Below are 18,476 nucleotides of genomic sequence, written 5' to 3'. Positions count from 1 at the left end.
CATTATAAAAGCAATAAGTAATTATAAAAACAAAGGGACACATTCAAACACAGTGCCAATAGGAATACATTCAATGCCTTCCACAGTACAGCATATTACAGTGAAATATTCCACTCCCACTCAAGCAGGTGTTACCTTTGCCATTGTGATAAAAGATGAGCCTGTTTATATCATCTGAGAGAACTGAATATTAAATCCAAAGCTTCATTTACCCTGTGGAATGAAATCAGACCAATTCCAATGCTTTTTCACTGAGGGGCATGGTCTTCAAAACCAAAGAACTATTTAAAAAGAGCCTGTTTAGAGACAGGTGCACTTTTGCAGTGGCATGGTGATACATGACTGCCAGCCTCAAATCACGGCATGCAGGCACCTACACCAACCTGTCACATAGGCAAGTGTTGCTGATGCTGCATTAAAGTAAATAACATTTATTTTCTTGATTTTAAAGTGTATCATTTGAACAATTAGTTTATATTATTATTTCAAAGTGTGCTTATTGAATAAAGAGGAAACAGTTAGTTTTGGGGATGCGGCCATGGTTCTCCAAACCCTGTATGTCCCCTTAATCCTAACCAGTTTTGCCAGCCATATTTTCAGGGACATTACCCCTGCAGATGGCGAGGAATCATTGGAATTATTAACTCTTACTATTTTCGCTCAGGAAAATGCACAGATTTGCCAATAAATACAGTATGGCATAAAAATTCTTTCAAAAGTCATTTTGAAACTCACCATTCCAAAAGCCATTATAAACAGCATTACCATAAAGAAGGAAGACAAATGTCCACTGGAAGGAACATGCTTCAGTTTTTGCCTGTTCAAAGGTAAATGATGGATTAAAAGAGCTTCACAAAAATATGAAGAGTTGGCACAAGACATTGAAAATGGAAAAATGTGTATTTATTAATGACAGTGCAATTAATATACAAAAATAAGGAACTATTTTAAAATACTGTGCACAGAATGGTCCTCTAACGTCATTTTCATCTGTAATTTTATTTTAGCATCCTCAAACCTTGAAAATAATTTAGAATACACTTCCATTTTACAGAAAATAAAAATAGTAATACAAAACATTATCAATTACAAAAAATGCCTCAGAAATAAAGCAGACTCAGGCACAAGAAAACAACTGCAATTAAAATCATTATTAAAGTTCCTGTACAAAAACAACACACACACACACACACACACACACACACAACTGCACTGTAACATTGATATTGTGAATGGCTGAAATACTGCAAACCAATGTAGATTCTGTGAAAAGTTGAGGAATTTCATGATTTTCAATCTCTTACCAAACAAAGCAAAGCAGGTCATCTATTTTTCTTACAGCGGATGTAGGGAATGACCCAGGAAATAGCTTGGCCTGTCAGATCCCAGACAATCTTCCCACTACTTCCTATTCAGCAAAAGCTGTGCAGAAATTCCCTCCCTAGGGTCTAGACTGGAGCGGAATCATTAGCTGACACAGCCACAGCTGCATGGGGACAGACTTGTCCATATTGTAACTTGTCAAGCATTGAGGCTGTAGCGTTGCTTGTAGGGGCGGCACACAGCAGCCACCAGTCCATTGACCAGCTGGACGGCGCAAATGATGCTCTCCAGGCCACTGAGGGCCAGCAGGATGGAGAAGAGGGTGACGTGCCACTCCACCATGCTTACGGAACGACACTTGGACCAGCTGTCCCTCTTCATCAGATACCTGTACACAGACATGATAGACACCGATACACAAGTACATACACACAGACACACACACACAAAAAAAACAAACACGCAGACTTAACAACAGCATTTCACATGCGTGTTAATGACTTTCACTGGAACAGGGCTAGACTGTGGAGATTTGTCAGAATTAGATGAATATCACAACAACACACTCTCAGTTTGTGAAGTGTTGAAGTTTGATTGAAAGGAATAGAAACATGTCAAATCAAATTAAGAATTCTCTCCTATAATTACAGCTGAATGGACACCATACTTCCATTGATTCCCACAAATGTATGTATGGATTTACAGTTATAGCAGAGCACAAACCAAAGAGAAAATTCTATGAAGTCAACATATTTTATGCTTGTGAAGTGTTGTAACATATAATATATGTTGGTTGTTTAGAACATACTTAGACATATACTTAGAACTGATATATGAATATTCCGGTGTGCAGTGAGGACTAATGGATGATTTTCATTTGAAAGAAAGATTAAACATACTCTCCGGTTCCATTCACGAACGGGTACTCCCATAGCCCACTGACTTCACACTTGGGTCCCTCGGTTAGAGCCAGCGCAGAGATGACAAAACAGTAACCGGAGCCAGCCAGTCCAATCAGAGCAGCTAGCACGGAGCCGCACATCTATATGCACAAACAGAGTTGCGTGACATCACCATTTCCTGTGCAGCTTCTGTATATCTATATAGACTCAGTCTGTAGTAGGTTATTCACTCTGGAGGTAAATGAAACAGAAAGCTGTTATGTCTATACACTTAATACCAGAGCAGCTATATCACTCAAAGGTATTATACACTTGTGAAGAATGGTGTGGTGCTTGGAGCTAGGTTGATTGATTGCCCTGGCAACAAAGTTAGACAGACAACAGACCCCAACTTAACCCTTTTCCCCAGAGTGAAAAGGAGATGGTAAGCAGCCAACGCTGGGAAACTTTGCCTCTTCACCAGACTCACCGCACAGCTGTCATTGGCACAGCAGTTAGCGCACTTGTCCAGGCTGACAAACACAACCACTGGCAGGAACATCTGCAGGGGTAACAGAGCAGGCACACCTCAGGGTCTGACACAGAGCGCTGCCATGCACCACCACCCCACCTAACACCATTCTTAATCAGCATCCCAGAGGAATTGCTTAGGGTTGGGCCAGCATCCTCTAACCAACCAATACCTGTCCACTCAAGACTAAAAGGTTCCTAACTGCTTCTGCAAAGGAAGCAATACTGTATTGTGAAAAATTCTGGGAGCAGATCATTGGCTGGAAAGACTCAAAGCAACAGCTGAGTGAGTAAGACCTCCAAGATGCCTTTTCATATAGATTCAGGAACACTTGCACCCCACCACTAGATGGTGGCAGATTCATATTTTCATTTTGCTTTCTTCAGGGCATAAAATTACATTACATTACATTACACTACATTACAAAATCATTCCTGATTTGAATTTGATTTAGTGAGATGAGGTTCATTCAAAAACCCTAATTACTCTAGATTAGATCATCTTCTAAATTCAAATAATTTGAAGAGTTACATTCATAAGACACAAGAAATCTAAAAAAATCAAGAGATAAATTGACAGACAGCCTTAATGTAATGTCCTTATATCCAGTTTTAGCCTAAGGGTTTTTGGCTCGAGATATCTACTGTTCCTGTTGTGCAGCCCTGTTCTTATCATTACTTTAAGGGAACTTCCTTCCACATACAAAAGAGCAAAAGCATTCCCACAAAGACTCTGAATGCTCCCCAAACCAAACAACTGGTTCTTGAACAAAATGGCTCTTGTACAAAAAGCCAGACATGCTAAGCTTTAAAGCTGACAAAAATGTACCAATTACAATCAATCAAGGATTTATCACAAGGGTAAAAGCTGAGCTATTTACTCACCACCAAGCCCCCTCCTGCTATTCCCATGTAGAACCACACATATTTTGACAACCTGTCCTCTTTGGCATGTTTAACCTCACCATTAGGAAAATAAAGCAAAATATTGGCCACAATGCAGCAAATTGCCAGAGGGATGAGGGCGAATCCAAGGGACCTTGTGAAACTCCTGGAGCACATGATCAGCAGAAGAAGGGAGTGCGCCTCAAGTCTGGCCACAGCTGTAGTCCAGGATGGGAACTGAAAGGGCACTGAAGGGTGTTGCTTTTAAGTGAAACCCCCACCCCCTCCCCATCTCCTGCTACAGTTAGGCCTATGACGCAAAGTGTTCCATTTTGGGCCAATATGAACACTGCTGCTGGAGAGAGAGTGAGTATTTGGCGTGTCTTTTGTCCCCAAGGGAGAGGGTGCTATGAGGCAGCAGTGTGTGTGAGAGAGAGAGTATGTGGGTGTCCACAAAGTCTACTATGACCTCTAATACATTCAGCTAAATTTGTAATGGGTTCACAATCATACCCATGATGTTGATTTTGCTCACTGTGTCTATAATGAAATTTGACTTTCTTTTCTTCAAGATGGAACATACAAGACCATTTTCATTCATATGTATACTATATCTATGCTCAGGGTGCATATGGAAACTGTAATACTTCAGGGGAAGACCTGTCAGGAATTTATTAAAAATGTTCTGTGAAACTATTCAACAACTCCACAAAATCATTCAGCAAACTGAACTGCCCAATAACATAATTTTGTGAGTGGTGACAAAGTCATGTCAAGCCTGAATATCATCTCTAGTGGAAATACAGCAGTGTAACTGAGTCATGACCCTGTCATCTAATGACAGGTAATAACACCTGATCAGAATAGTCTGGCAATTCTTTAGACTGACAGGAGGTGGCATTAGATCATTATGCACAGTCCCAGGGGAAAGACAAAAAAACATGTATTTTTCACAGAACCCTTGCTTACTTAAATAACACACCACCATATTCTTTTCAAGTGAAAAAGCACCAGTGTGGACTGTCTGAGTCTCAAATCAAGTAGTGTTAATGAAGTTTTTGTTTTGTGCTTGAGACATTAGTACAATTAGCTAAGAATGTGGGAAACAAGTGCTCTCAGCTACTGCTGATCCAGGATTAACCTCTAAAGTAACCTAACATAATAAAGGAAACAATTACCAGTAATGAGGTGGTATTGTGGTCCTAGAATGGGTTATATAATCCAACAAATTGTTTAGTAAACATTTTCCTGTGAATGCAGTTTTTCCTTTATTTGCTGAGTGATGTGCTCACAGAGATTTATGTGAAACAGAACATATATCTAGTTTAGAAAAGTCCATAGTCCATTAAACTAAACCAAAGGCTGTAATCTTCTAAAGCATGCTGCCTCACAAGACACCATTTGTTCTGTGTGCCCAGAGAGGTTCCACACAGGTACTGAAGTACCAACTGTTCCTCTTTTGTGGTTTAAAACAGTAACTATGATACTTAGGCGTTACCCCCTTTCTAAATATAGGATGAATAATCTGTTGTAGGCCCCATTATAAGTCATGTAGCATTTGTTTAACCACCAGCTCTGAATGCGAACTGCACTGATGGCAATAATATAAACTGGGCTCATCCTCACTTTCTCCCTGTGCCCTTGCCATTTAATTCTGGCAGGTGTTTAGACATCAGACAGCCTTCCTGAAGCTCAGTCCCAGTTGGGACCTGCCTTTCCTCTGAACCTTGACTAAGACTACAAATAACACTGGAAGTAACCACCCCTTTTCCTGCCTAATAATCCAAATTCCACAGTGGTGATACAATGCACCATCATAAATTAGATCTAGAGTACACTGAAGTAGCCAATGTAAAACATGATCAGAAGGCACTGTATGGAATCAGATGTACAAGGAGGAGTTTTATTACTATCATTATGAGTTTCACATTCTGTACTACATCTACATACCCATTTGTTGGAATGGGCTGTACCTGTGACAAACCCAAATAGTGGATTCAATGCTTTCTCTTTTAAATAAAACTCACATACAGTATAACCCTAATCTATTGAGCACATCTAAAACACCTGAACCTGTAACTGTAGAATGTAACTACCTAATTTTACTGCATGAGTTGCATGGTTAAGTAATAGGATACAGTGTAAAAATACAAACACATAAAAAGGTTCTTGAGACCATTCTGGTTTAATTTACCATCAGGAAGTCACTTTCCTGTGTAAAGTCAGTAATTTATTAATACATTCCAGTAATGAGGTAATCAGGTCGGTGGACAAGCAGGCTGACACTTCTCACAAATACGAACAGAGAAAATAAACAAATTAAAAACCAGCCACAATAAGAAACCAGCCTAAGCACACCCAGTTGAAAAAAGTGAGCCTCCTGCTCTCCAGCCACACACCTGTATTTAATACGCTTTTAATTAGGCAGGTGTGGCTCGTTAACCAATGGGCTGGCTCACACAGACAAGGACTACTAAAATACCACATATTTACAATCATAAACAATTAAACAATTAACATGTTTAGATCTAACTTATTGATGACCTCAGTTATTGACAAGGTTGAAATGGCAAAACAACAATCCTTAAACATTTAAAAAAGTGAAACAGTTTTGGGGGAAAGGTGAAATTTCTCCTTCACAAGGTCACTAGAAAAATATTTAACACATAAATCAACTTTTTTTATCTCAAGCAAAGTATCCACAACATTTTGCTTTGATACAAAGAGGGAAAAGACAATAAAAAATTTAAATAAACACTCTTTAAAGCTTAGAGTACTGTTTGGAGCAGTACACAAAGGATTGCTTACACAAAGCAGAGAGGCAGACAACTACAAAACTGGCACACACTCCAAAATTATGTTTAAAAACATTAAGCTTCAGTGTACTACCGCACAGATTTGTTTTGCGGTTTTGTGCATTTTAAACAATGGTGAACAGAAGCAGCACATCTTCCATCCCAGATTCAGGAGGGGAGGAACTGGTTAGTACCCCAGAGCACAGCCATCCGCCCTGGGATCCGAGCCCGCCCACAGCACCCGGGCGGCTGGGTCACATTGGGTGAGAGCGGGGTCCCACCACGACCCCACTGCGATGACCTGCCCCCGCCCGAACTGCGCGTGGTCATGACCCGACACCGGCCAGCGCACGATGTGCCCACGGCTCTGCAGTTCCTCTGCCACGCCCTGCTCCACACCGGCCTCCATGTTCAGGTGCCACTCCCTGGCTGCAGCACACAGCAGAGTCTAATTAACTGCCGCTCGCAACACTGCACTACTGCGCACAGTCATGCACATACACGCACATCACTGATTACAGCCACACGCATACGCACCTGGAAACACACAGTCATCAATGCATCAGGCACACAGTCACAGCCATGGATATGCATCTCCAATCATCAGACATACAAATATGACATTGCTGTGTAAAATGTAAGTAAAATATTTCTCCTGATCATCCACTTCTCCCTTTTCAATGTGACTTCTTGTCACAGCAGCAACAAAGAAAAAAAATCAGATGAAACAGCAGTGGGTAAATACATCCATACATTTCATATACATCTGGACTGTTTGAAAATCTGCTCCCAATACTCTCTGACATCATTACATCATTATTGATTGTGAAACCTCTTTTCTCCTTTTTGCTGAATGAAAAGCATTTATAACCTGATGCATGCACTTAATTGGTGATGTCATGATTGAATATTTGGCAGCTCACCCTTTCTTAATATTGGTTGGTGGTTTCATGCCTAAATTTGATGTTTGTAAGAAACAGTGCTAGAACTATTGCAATGAGCCTAGGAATGATTTCTAGTAGTTAAATTTATGATTGTTTCATTATGTACTGAACAACAAATGACTTACCAGTCTTGTCATACTGCACAAATATGCGTGGAGCATCTAGGGCTTCCTGTGGATTCATCCCAAATTCTAGCATGTTGAGTAATACCTGCAGAGACCACAGCAGGCCATTGAATTTCACCCCTGTCAGATCACAGTCACAACACAGCAGGTAATTTATCTACGTAACAGGCCTGTCAGATTATCGCGCAGACTCAGCCCCTCAAACATTGTGTGTCTAAGCAGCTTGCTGTCAAATACTCCTCTTTTAAATCATCTTTTCTTCACACAACTGTGGGTGAACATGAGGAGCTAAAATTTTCAGTAAAAGAAAGTGATCACTTTCATATAAAGCTATTAAATTCAATATTTTGAAAAAAGGGAGTAGAGAACAAGAACCTTAGAGAGATTTAACAAATCCCAAGCAGAGCCTTCATGGGTGTGTCATTCAGCTAGAATATATTACACTACAAAGGAGAACCATATTCCTTTTATTGAACCTGAAATATCATATTAAACCATAAAGTTACGCACACTTCATGTTTGCAATTGCATGCAAAAAATAATCTCTCCCACCAGATAAGATAACATCTGAGTGTAGTGAAGGCTGTCAGCCCACTCACGCCGCACCCCGCCCTGTGACCCCACCCTCACGGCGGATCACATGGTATGAATGTGGCAAGGCGGGGGGAGAGCACCTGCACGTGTCCCTGTGGCTGCATGAAGGCTCCCATCACCCCAAATGAGCAGAGCACCCGGGCTGAGGTGGGGTCTGTCAGCATGGCGGGCATGATGGTGTGGTAAGGTCTCTTCTCTGGACCCATGCAGTTCACATGACTGCTATCCAGAGAGAAGTTGGCTCCTCTGTTCTACAGAGGACAAAATTTTAAGACAAAAAATGCTGAAAGGATAGAGGAAAAAAGAGAAACTAATCCATAATGGCACTGTTGATTTTTTTTCCACTCCTCAGGAAGTGGCCGTTTTCTTAGTTCTTTAAACAATGGCTCTTTTTTTCCGGGCCCACCTCAAGGGTGGGACTGTTAATTCAACAGGGAGATTCCTTTCGGTTGTTTCAGAGGTGAAATCACTATTCCGAAAGCACACACGATCTGACGCTATTGATACTTTTGGCTTATTGAGTTTTGCTAGTGACAAAAAACTCCAAAATAATGTTCAAGGAATTCTGGATTTTACAGGATGACGTAAGTAACATCCCCTAAAACACACACAATAAAGACAAAGACATCTTCACAGCAGGGCGTCAATGAGTAGAGCAAGTGAAGATAAAGTTAACGAACAACTAAGACGGTTTAGGTTTACAGTCTTAGGGACACCCTCATAAATGATATCACACAAAACATCATTCTTCAAATGTTAACATCTAATCAATGGTACAATCAATATTCATTGCATCTGTTAGGGGTAATATAAATACAGCATAAATTTCTGGCTAAAACTGCCTTAGAAGTTGACCATACTCACTTGAAGAGAAAATCCACAGCCATCAGGAACAAGGCCTGTCCCAAATCCCATGTAGTTACTGTTGACAAAGGAACAGGCGTTTCCCTCTTTGTCCACCACGCTGAAGTAGACCGTGTCACTTCCTGTGGGAGTCCCATGCCCATTAACGCTGGCCCTGTGGAGAAACGTTGTGAGGGCATACACGGTCAGTCAAGCGTGCCTTCAAATATTATTGCTGCTATTATTACTGCTAGTGTTACATGCCATACTAGTGCTGCAGTAACTTAGTTGCATTCACACAGGTGGAAGTGGTGGCATTAACAGCTGCTCTGTGTATGTGCTACTATGAGAAGACAGAAGAATTAATTAGAGATAAACAGCACAGTTAAATCCTGTCAGCATTTAATTTAGTCAGGGATTCACTGCACTATTACCATCAAATAGTTAAATTCATTTCCTTAACTGAGCAGATTTAAGACATTTCAATGAAACCTTATGAAAATGACGGCCAAACTACACTTACATAACAATAATGTGCAATGTAACTGCTGTCAATTTAATGAGGTACACTGTAATTTGACTACAGTAGCAGTCAACAAGAAATCAACAAGACAAGGAACCCTTCAAATGTGTAAACAAACAGAATGGATGAATCATAATAATAATAAAAAAACTAATAGCACAATTATTTAGGAGGTAGAATGAAGTGTATTTGAGACTCTGATGCTGCTATAGAGTGGACCCAGGATCTGCTATACCTCAGGTAATTTAACAAAAACACAACCACCACGTTGGTGCTTAAAAGCTGTCAAGGTATGGTCTACCAACACCTAAATACGGCCAATAAGATCAAGGCTCAGGAATTCTTACAGCTCCGAATAACTCAACATTGAGTTCACATTTATGACAACATGACTAATTACTGACAATGATCACTAGTACCACAAATGATAATCACATGTACACTGTTTTACTGCACTGTGTTTGCACTCTAGGAAGAGAGCTACTTACAGTTTGTTTTATCTAGACTGAAAGGGAACAGGAACAGCAACCCTCTGTTCGCTTTTCACCCAGCAACCTGAGAGTCTAAAGTCTGCCATTTATGACCCTTCAACACTGTATTTCCATTGTAGACTCCAAACAGAGGCTGGTCAGTGATGTTGCACTGGGAGAGAGATTACAGGGGGATGAGTAAACACTCCTATCTAAGGCAAGCACAGCGTGCCTGGCTCAGACAGGTACCTGTGCGGAGGCAAGGTGATGCTCCTGCCAGCACAGACGGTTTTACTGGTATCAGGTGAAGAGGAATCATTTCACCCACCATTTCAAATAAGGCTGTAAATTCTATCGAGTACTCCTGTACTTGCCACATAACTTCTGTTGTATTTTAAACTGAGGACCCAGTTCACAGATCACAAGAAATATCTAAACATCTAAACAACACTGGGCTAGACCTATCGAGCCTTGGACAAAGACCAACTATGAAACCAGTCAAGTTCTAGTGACTGCAGGCTTACTTCTGCATGTGTATGAGCTGGGCACGCTGTTGACTGTAATCCTTGGACAGAAGGCCCTTCACAGGCACTTTCACCTCATCTGGATCAGCGCAGAAATGCACAGTGTCATCCAGACTCAACTTCAGAGCTTCAGCCAGAATATGGAGGTAGCTGGTCGTGTTGTGGCCCATATCTACAACCAAAGCAAGAACACTTCAACCCCTGGATTTCATTTCAGAAAGATCCCAATACATTGGTCCAGTTATCTTATCTGTCTTTTACATGTCTTTAAATACACAGAACGAAAAAATAAGAGTGGAAACTACAAGGAATCATTCATATATTTATTTAAGCTATATATAATACACACACACACACACATACACATTGTATAAAATATATACAATATTTAAAGAACAGCCCATCACACTCCTAAATGCTGTATGTTGTTATACTACTGTATATATACTCTGTCTTTTTCATGTAAAAAAGAAAAAAAATATATTAAATATTAATATCTAATCTCATAAATGAAATTTTTATCTGTTTAGATTGATTGAATGTATTTAAATGGGCAGAAATAACCACTCTACCTTTCACGGGGAAGTTTTCTAGAATGTTGAGGGCAATGAGAGCTGCTATGCCTTGCCCATTGGGAGGACATTCCCAAAGTCTCACCCCCTGAAGAAAAGACAGCAACATTACAGTGGAGGAGTAAACCTCAATGGCACTTTATGATCTCTCACCAATGCCGAATATGCTGTGAACAACACTCTGAAGACAATATACAACTGAGAAATTTCGCAATACATAAGTATACTCATTTCAGTATGTTCAAGTACTTTTTAACGTCAAGAATACAATGATCCTGCTCCTAATGATTAACTGAAATTTAAAAAGAAAATTATACTAGATTTAGAGAGTCCAAGATCTGTTTATTTAGAAGAGTGGCTCTAAATGGAAAATTACTGAATGAGACTATATCTAACATCAAGCAATCTCTGAGATGCATATCTTGAAGGCTACAATTGATCCAACAATGAGATCAAATGCATTTTCATAATGATCTGTCACAGTTACCCAAAATCCTGTTGGGATTTCAGCAACATACTTTGTAATTTGTGAAAATGGGTGTTACTTCAGTGCTGGTGTGGTTCTTCAGGTCCTCTAAGCTCATCACCCCACCATTCCTACTGATGACATCCACTATGGCCTCTGCTATCCTGCCTTCATAAAACCCTGCCTTCCCATGACGGGCCACCTCCTGAAGAAACAAATCATTCATTTAGAATTCATTTGGCAGACACCAAGACCGACTGACATGACCCATCAAACATACGTAACGGGAGCAACAAGAACAATGACAGGAGAAAGCCCGACTCATCTTTGCTACAGTCTTTGTTATGTGAGGATAGTGGGACTCGATGGGAGAGAGGACAGCAAATTTGCAGAGACCGACCATATATCTCCCTGCAGTTTAGATACCAGCAGACATTCATGGACCGCTTAATTCATTCTCAATACAGGGTCAAGGATGTTTCATCCTGTCCTGATTCACACTCTCACAAGAACCTATTCAAAGAGATGTCAGAAGTTCCATGTTCATCATAATTATAGAGGTTGACCGGCATGGTTGCATAACAGGCAGTTTCTATGTACAATACTAATTTCAAAGAGCTGGGGTCTGCTGCTCCTTTGTTTGCACACTTCATCAGTGACTCCTCAACTAATGGGCCATCACTGTCTATGCCAGCCTGCACACTTCATCAGTTAAGACACTAGAAAATGGAGAACACACTGTGTAACACCACAGCAACCTGAAGCTCATGCAAACAGTGATGGATTGATGATTATTCACAATCACTCACTCAGCTGATAGAAGTCATATTTATCATGTTAATAAACCATGACGAATGCACCAATGTAACAGCTTCTTACAGCTCCTTAAACGCATTAAATGGTGGTTATTTAAAGTTGATGTACTGCTTGTCTGATCTATTGGATTAATATTGTCCCAGAAAGTGTAAACAGTTTCAAATTATTACAATAATTGATTAAGGATCTGTTCGTACATTATTTTCAAGTGTCATTTAAGGTCTTGCCATTTCATCATTTAAAGATAACAGTTTTAAGGAGTAATTCAAATTCAGCAACCAACGCACTGAAGGTGATAACGCAAGTGTGTAATCTCTGTGAATGAGACACACTGTAGCCGCACCCTATGACTAACACTGAGCCAATAGTTATAGCACACATCACAGCACAAACTGCAGCATGAATCATGTGCATCCACGTGACTTATTGAATTTATTGATCTGAATATTGGTACAGTCTATCAAAGTGCTCAAAGCAAATATACTGTATCAGAAATAAAAGACATAAAAATGTAATCTATAAATATTTAAAACTGTTTAGTATTTCATTAGTATTTCAATGTGCAAAGATAAGGTAAATACACTGTCCATACACTGTAATCTCATCCAAAATCCAAAATTCAGAATTCTGAAAAACTGGTAGGAATGAGCCATTAAATGCACCACATTACATACATACAGTTGTCCGTTTATCCAACAGCACATTGCACTCTACAATGGCAAAGGCAGCAGGGAACAAGGGAAGTTTAATTATATTTGTTTAAAATAACATCAAATTGCTGCTGCCCCCGTGGGTGTGGTCTGTACAGATTTGTTTGAGTGGTGGACACTGCTATCGTTACCTGGAATGTCCGAGCCAGGGCTGGGTTAGAGAACACCTGGCCATGTTTGGGTGGTTGGTTGTTTATGAGGAAATCCCCTCCCAGTTCCTTCCCAGCAGCTTCCAGGGCCTTTAACCATTTGGCCCAGTGGTGAGCTGTGATCTCTGTCACGGGGAAGCCCCTCTCAGCCAACTCTGTGGCCGGATGTAGAATGTCACCCAGCGAGAGCTGAAAGGTTTCACACAGTGAGCAGAGGGAAAAAAAAAGAGTCTAATTCCAGTCAAACAGCTCATGTATAAGATCTTTCATCCCACTACCATGGCTGTAACCTGCAAATGCTGTATATCTCATGTACTTCAAGGTATTCAAATATGCACTATGTTCTCCACCATAATCTAAATAAATAAAAAAGGTCCAGAAATGCAAAGAATGTTTCCCAGTAGTGCCCTTGTAAACCAGCCAAAAATATACAAGTGACAAAAGTCTAAAAATAACAAGGGGACAGTGAAGTAGACAGATTCATTCATCTGGCCATTTCAGGACAAATTTACAACAGAAACTTTCCACAGATAAGTTAAGACTTGGAAAAAATGGCGAGTCTATTGTGAGCTCTGACATTCAAGATTAACACATGGGCAGAGCCTTCCTGAATTCAGCTGAGCACTAAATAGGTCTGATCACAATACGTTTCACTCACGTTACTCACCCCTATGACAAAGTATTCTGAGTCATGTTGACTTGAATGCTTAGATTAAATTATAATATCAAGTAGTGAATCTAGCTCTCAAAATGTTGCCGTATAAGGTTCCAAACTGAGTAACAGTAGACAAGGAGTACTTTTTTTACTTTTTGAATTTTACCCTATTTTTACCCAATTTTATTTTTCCACTTGTACATCAGGCTCATCTCACTGGAACAACCTCTGCAGTCATGCAGGAATGCGGGGCATACTGAAGGCAATCCTCCAATACAAGTACGCATAAATGCCACCTGTGTGTATATTAGAAATCCCACAATGCACCAGGAGGCAAACAAAAACTGGAAGATAGGCACATCTCCCTGACATCAGCTGGGTAGCTCATGAACACCTGGGTGAGTCACTGAATGAGTCTGCTGGGGATGGTGCAACCAGGGAGTCCTGAGCAACATATCCCACCCCTACCCTAACAGATCGAAGCCATTTTGTTCCAAGGCTGTATGCTCCCAGTCATTGTCAGTGGATAACACAGCTTGGCTCAAGCCCATGATTTGGAGGAAACACGCTGGCTGGCTGAGCTACTCAGGAATCCCCTCATGTGGAGTGGGATGGAGTGGGACGACAGAGTGGCTTTGATGGAATTCCCAAAACACAGATGTACCTTCTTACTCCCAAAGAGTTGTACGGTGTCACACCAGCAAGCAGCTGCACCTGGTACAGTGACGTTGAGGGCGTGAAAGGCTGGTGGAGGCTTGTTCTCACTGAAGCCCAGCTCCGCCAGCAGATCCAGAGTCAGTGCTCTGGGGGCCCGGCCACTGCAAGAGAGAGAGAGAAAGAGAAAGAGAAGTAAAAAGACAGAGCACAGACAGGGCTCTCCCAGAATTTATACTCCCATGAATCAGTGTGCGCATAGCTCAGACAAGTCATCCACAAGCAAACACTCAAAAGGCTTAACTTAATGTCTGCAGTTGTAAGTACAATACGTGTTAGGTTTTTGCGGGCAGGAAAACACAGCAGGGGATTGATAAGGATGGAGCCAAGCAAAATAGTTATTATAACAGGGTCAAGGGTTGAAATTATACCAACCTCACTGTCACATTATTACACTCACAAAATGCAGGGAGACACATTGTCAAGAGTTACCAATTCATTAAAGTATGACAGAGTGCAGGTATTTCACAACCTATGACATCAGATTACAAAAGTACCTGCTCATACAACAATTGTAAAACACACCCAATGATATGCAATTGAATTTCTTTCTGAAGATAAAGCCACCACAGTGAATGAGTTTATCTTATTAAGCATAAAACTGCATTCTTTCTGCATAGCAAACTCCCATTATTAACATTAAGACATTACAGAATAGGAGGAATCACTGGTGATATTTACAGCAAAAAATAACTACATTTTATGTTCATGGTATTACACATCACACCATAGATGGGTGATAGCTTATCAATTGTAATTTCTGATAAAATAAAATCTGACAAAGGTTTGACTTTCAACATGTTTATGGGTCTGTGTGGTGCAACTGTTTTTTTTAATTATCTGCTGTATTTAAAAATATAAAAAAAAACAAAAAAAAACATACAATTCAAGTTTAGGCTGATCGACAAGTTATTGCTATGTTATTCAATACCAATGAAATCCAGAAAATAAAAGGGAGAAACATGGGCTTCCTGAGTGGCTCAATCTGCAAGGCAGTCCTCATGAGTGTAGGCCGAGCTCTACAACCAGCGTTTGAAACCCATCATCTGCCAACAATGACCAGGATCCCACAGCAGAAGCATGTACTGGCTTTTAGGTCAGTATGGCTGGGTTTTCCTTGTCTCAACACTTGAGTGGGTGCTAAAAATAGTCATACATCTGCAAATTGCTTGAATGATGTCAGTGGAGGAACACCAATTGTCAAACAAGCCCCTACTTCACAGTGGTGCACTGTGTGACCTATAGTATGAAAAATTCTGCAGGCAAGTGCATCAGAAGACTGCATACTGTTGTAGTGTTCAGCTATACCAGTGTCCCATTCCTCAAAAGGTAGAATATATTCATTCAAGAACATGTACAATTTCAAAATGCACCCCCACTTTGACATCTGTAAAATCAAACAGAATATTGGTTAATATGTTGCATAGGACCAGGGTCCATTCAGGTTTTTTCTCACCTTCCATTCAGCCCGCGCACCTGCCTGCTGTGAGCTTCATAGAACAGACAGAAGCAGTCTCCTCCAATGCCAGTGCTGCAGGGCTCCGTCACGTTGAGGGCGGCCGCCACAGCCACGGCCGCATCAGCGGCATTGCCACCTCTCTTCAGAATATCTGCCGTACCACCATGCACCGCACATGCAACACAGAGAATAAAGCTTTCTAACTCAGGGGCCAGGTAGATAACACAGACAATGTAAATCTCATCTGCACAACAGCATTGCATAAATACATGCATTACACATGCTAACGTAGAAAACTCAAATACTTCTCTTTGATAAGATTAAAGAGAATAAGTGTCCTTAGTCATTCTTGACAACTTACATGTTTGATACCCTGTCTTGTTGCACATCTTTGTACTTTTGTGCATTAATACACAGACCATGTAGGAATTAATGAGAAGTCAGACAGTCAAATTTCTTTAGAGCAGACCATAAGGTGAGTGAAAAATGTTACACTGCAACTGTACGCAATGGTACTTTTCAACAGAAGTGTCAGATCCTGTTGTGCCAAAAAGATATAATCTGTTAACAAAATCGTGTATGAAGTTTAAATATGACATGTTCACTAACGGTTTGATGTTTTCCATCCCTCACTCCAATCATTGTCACATCATATTCAACACTGAATGGTTGCAGGGCCTTCGATTATTTCGTGATTAAATCAGCACCACTGCCTTGCTTTTCAAAGACATGACGTGGATGGCAGGTATGCCAAGTTACAGGGCATGTCCCATACCTATAAGGACAATGTTTGTGGCTACAAAAACAGCTGTCTAACAAACAAATCATAGTTGAAACGTATCCTATTTAAGTCAATATTGCTATAAGCTTACGCAGAAAAAACAATTAAGACACTCTGCCGCACAAACATTACACCAGGCAAAATCTGAACTGTTGATACGAAAGTATATGCAATCTCCCAGAAATAAGGAAACTTTATTTTTAGTTTCTACCCTCCGGCTCTGGCTCACTGATTTGTTCCTTCCAATGCGCACATAATATCAGATTGGCGACCCTACACATAACCGCAGTGTAGTACTACTGTATTCTCAAGGTGCTTCCCTAACTCCTGCTAATTGTTAACTCCTGCTACCCTTTGAAATGGAACTTGAATTGAAGTGTTTGTTGGCGTGCATAATTGGTCGTCACTCTTACTTCATCCGTCACAATTAATTATTTATTTTATATGAATCGAGCTGTTCAAATATTTAAATCTAAGCCTAATCAAGGCTCATTCCCCCTCGACTATTCTTCGTGAAAATGTTCATCTAATGGCTATTGTTTCTATCCACGTGCCTGTAACGATGCGAGTTCGCACATATGCAATACTGTACTTACCAAGACCAATTCCAGATGCTAAAGGTTGACTGGAAGCAACACAGCCATTTATACAAACAACAGGTGAACGGCGAGAGGAGAAGGGAAGTTCTGGGAGCATTATCGTCCTTTAACACACATTTCAAACAGTCATTTAACATATACACCATGTACCACATTTCGTGCCTGCGGCGAATAGGGTATGTTCGAGCTGGTCCGTTTTTAACGATCAAGTTCAACGTTAATCTGTATTAATGAACTGCTGTAATTTCATTCTGTGTTACCGCACCGTTTCGCATAGTCATATCTAAAATGCAGAGAGAACAGTCGAACATTTCCATACTTCACCCGTCCCTGACTTCCCCCTGACTTTGTAAACCAGATAACTCTACTGTGTGTTTCCGCAATCCATGAGATCGGTGTTCGATTTACCAGGGGTGACATATTATTGTTATGCTCGGTAGTTCACCTTTCTGTCAGCACAAATGCTAGTATTACTGGTGATTTTATATAGTTTAGAAATGAATCTTTTTTTAGATTGTTTGGTTGACGAAATAAAGTAACATCAAATCTACTCACGCTACAAGGACAGGAAAGCCCAGCCAAGTCCAAAGTCTGCTAACAGTCGTAATTTGACTACCAAATATCTGCAACGTCCACGAGAAACTACAGTTACGGTCTACTGCTAATTATACATTTACTTTTACGTAAATAGTCATGGCATTCCACGTAAATATTTTTGGCATTTGCACAAATCAGTTTTTAAAAACTACATGACATGTAGTTTTTAACCTACAATGTTAATCTAATAGCAATGATGCTTTATCTGTATATCAGATTTAGTCAGATATAGCGACTAATAGTAATTATGTAGACAACTTGCTATTAGCAGTTTATACATTTTGTTCATCACATATTTCTAGCTGTCTCCTCTGTTGTTTGCGATTTCATAGAACAGGGTAAACAATCAAATTGTATGGACTGATATAATAATATCCATATATTATTATTATTATTATTATTGTTGTTGTTGTTGTTATTAAAACATATAGCTGTATTTTTTCCAGGTACAGTATATAACATTGGTACTCATAACAGGATAGTATTATCATATTACCTGTGTTTTGACTACATACACTGA

General features: G+C 40.2%; 2 protein-coding genes across 2 annotated transcripts; both read right to left on the bottom strand.

The window, feature by feature from the left end:
* Nucleotides 1-1,196: 1,196 nt before the first annotated feature.
* On the bottom strand, nucleotides 1,197-3,841 carry tm4sf18 (transmembrane 4 L six family member 18). The gene is made up of 4 exons (XM_036522147.1): nucleotides 3,621-3,841; nucleotides 2,695-2,766; nucleotides 2,223-2,365; nucleotides 1,197-1,711 (listed from the first exon to the last, which is right to left on the bottom strand). The coding sequence occupies exons 1-4, from the start codon at nucleotides 3,795-3,797 to the stop codon at nucleotides 1,522-1,524; spliced, it is 582 nt and encodes a 193-aa protein (XP_036378040.1). The 5' UTR covers nucleotides 3,798-3,841; the 3' UTR covers nucleotides 1,197-1,521.
* A 2,523-nt stretch (nucleotides 3,842-6,364) lies between these two features.
* Nucleotides 6,365-17,733, bottom strand: LOC118773011 (glutathione hydrolase-like YwrD proenzyme). Its single transcript, XM_036521739.1, has 11 exons — nucleotides 17,357-17,733; nucleotides 15,977-16,130; nucleotides 14,471-14,624; nucleotides 13,134-13,340; nucleotides 11,529-11,681; nucleotides 11,011-11,098; nucleotides 10,439-10,610; nucleotides 8,943-9,096; nucleotides 8,159-8,329; nucleotides 7,485-7,569; nucleotides 6,365-6,844 (listed from the first exon to the last, which is right to left on the bottom strand). The coding sequence occupies exons 1-11, from the start codon at nucleotides 17,454-17,456 to the stop codon at nucleotides 6,603-6,605; spliced, it is 1,680 nt and encodes a 559-aa protein (XP_036377632.1). The 5' UTR covers nucleotides 17,457-17,733; the 3' UTR covers nucleotides 6,365-6,602.
* Nucleotides 17,734-18,476: the final 743 nt, after the last annotated feature.

The sequence above is a fragment of the Megalops cyprinoides genome, chromosome 2 (assembly GCF_013368585.1).
Source record: "Megalops cyprinoides isolate fMegCyp1 chromosome 2, fMegCyp1.pri, whole genome shotgun sequence".
Taxonomy (NCBI): Eukaryota; Metazoa; Chordata; class Actinopteri; order Elopiformes; family Megalopidae; genus Megalops; species Megalops cyprinoides.
The sequence above is the reverse complement of the archived record's forward strand: the minus strand, read 5'-3'. Positions and strand labels throughout refer to the sequence as shown.

What these genes read in the sequence shown, in the direction of transcription:
- tm4sf18 (XM_036522147.1), bottom strand. Translation starts at nt 3,797, where the DNA reads ATGTGCTCCAGGAGTTTCACAAGGTCCCTTGGATTCGCCCTCATCCCT. An exon ending in TAGCAGGAGGGGGCTTGGTG is followed by an intron (nt 2,767 to 3,620) that starts GTGAGTAAATAG and finishes TTACCCCTGCAG; the next exon opens with ATGTTCCTGCCAGTGGTTGT. An exon ending in GTGCCAATGACAGCTGTGCG is followed by an intron (nt 2,366 to 2,694) that starts GTGAGTCTGGTG and finishes TTGTGCATATAG; the next exon opens with ATGTGCGGCTCCGTGCTAGC.
- LOC118773011 (XM_036521739.1), bottom strand. Translation starts at nt 17,456, where the DNA reads ATGCTCCCAGAACTTCCCTTCTCCTCTCGCCGTTCACCTGTTGTTTGT. An exon ending in AGCATCTGGAATTGGTCTTG is followed by an intron (nt 16,131 to 17,356) that starts GTAAGTACAGTA and finishes GTGGTACGGCAG; the next exon opens with ATATTCTGAAGAGAGGTGGC. An exon ending in CAGCTCATACACATGCAGAA is followed by an intron (nt 9,097 to 10,438) that starts GTAAGCCTGCAG and finishes GTTTCTCCACAG; the next exon opens with GGCCAGCGTTAATGGGCATG.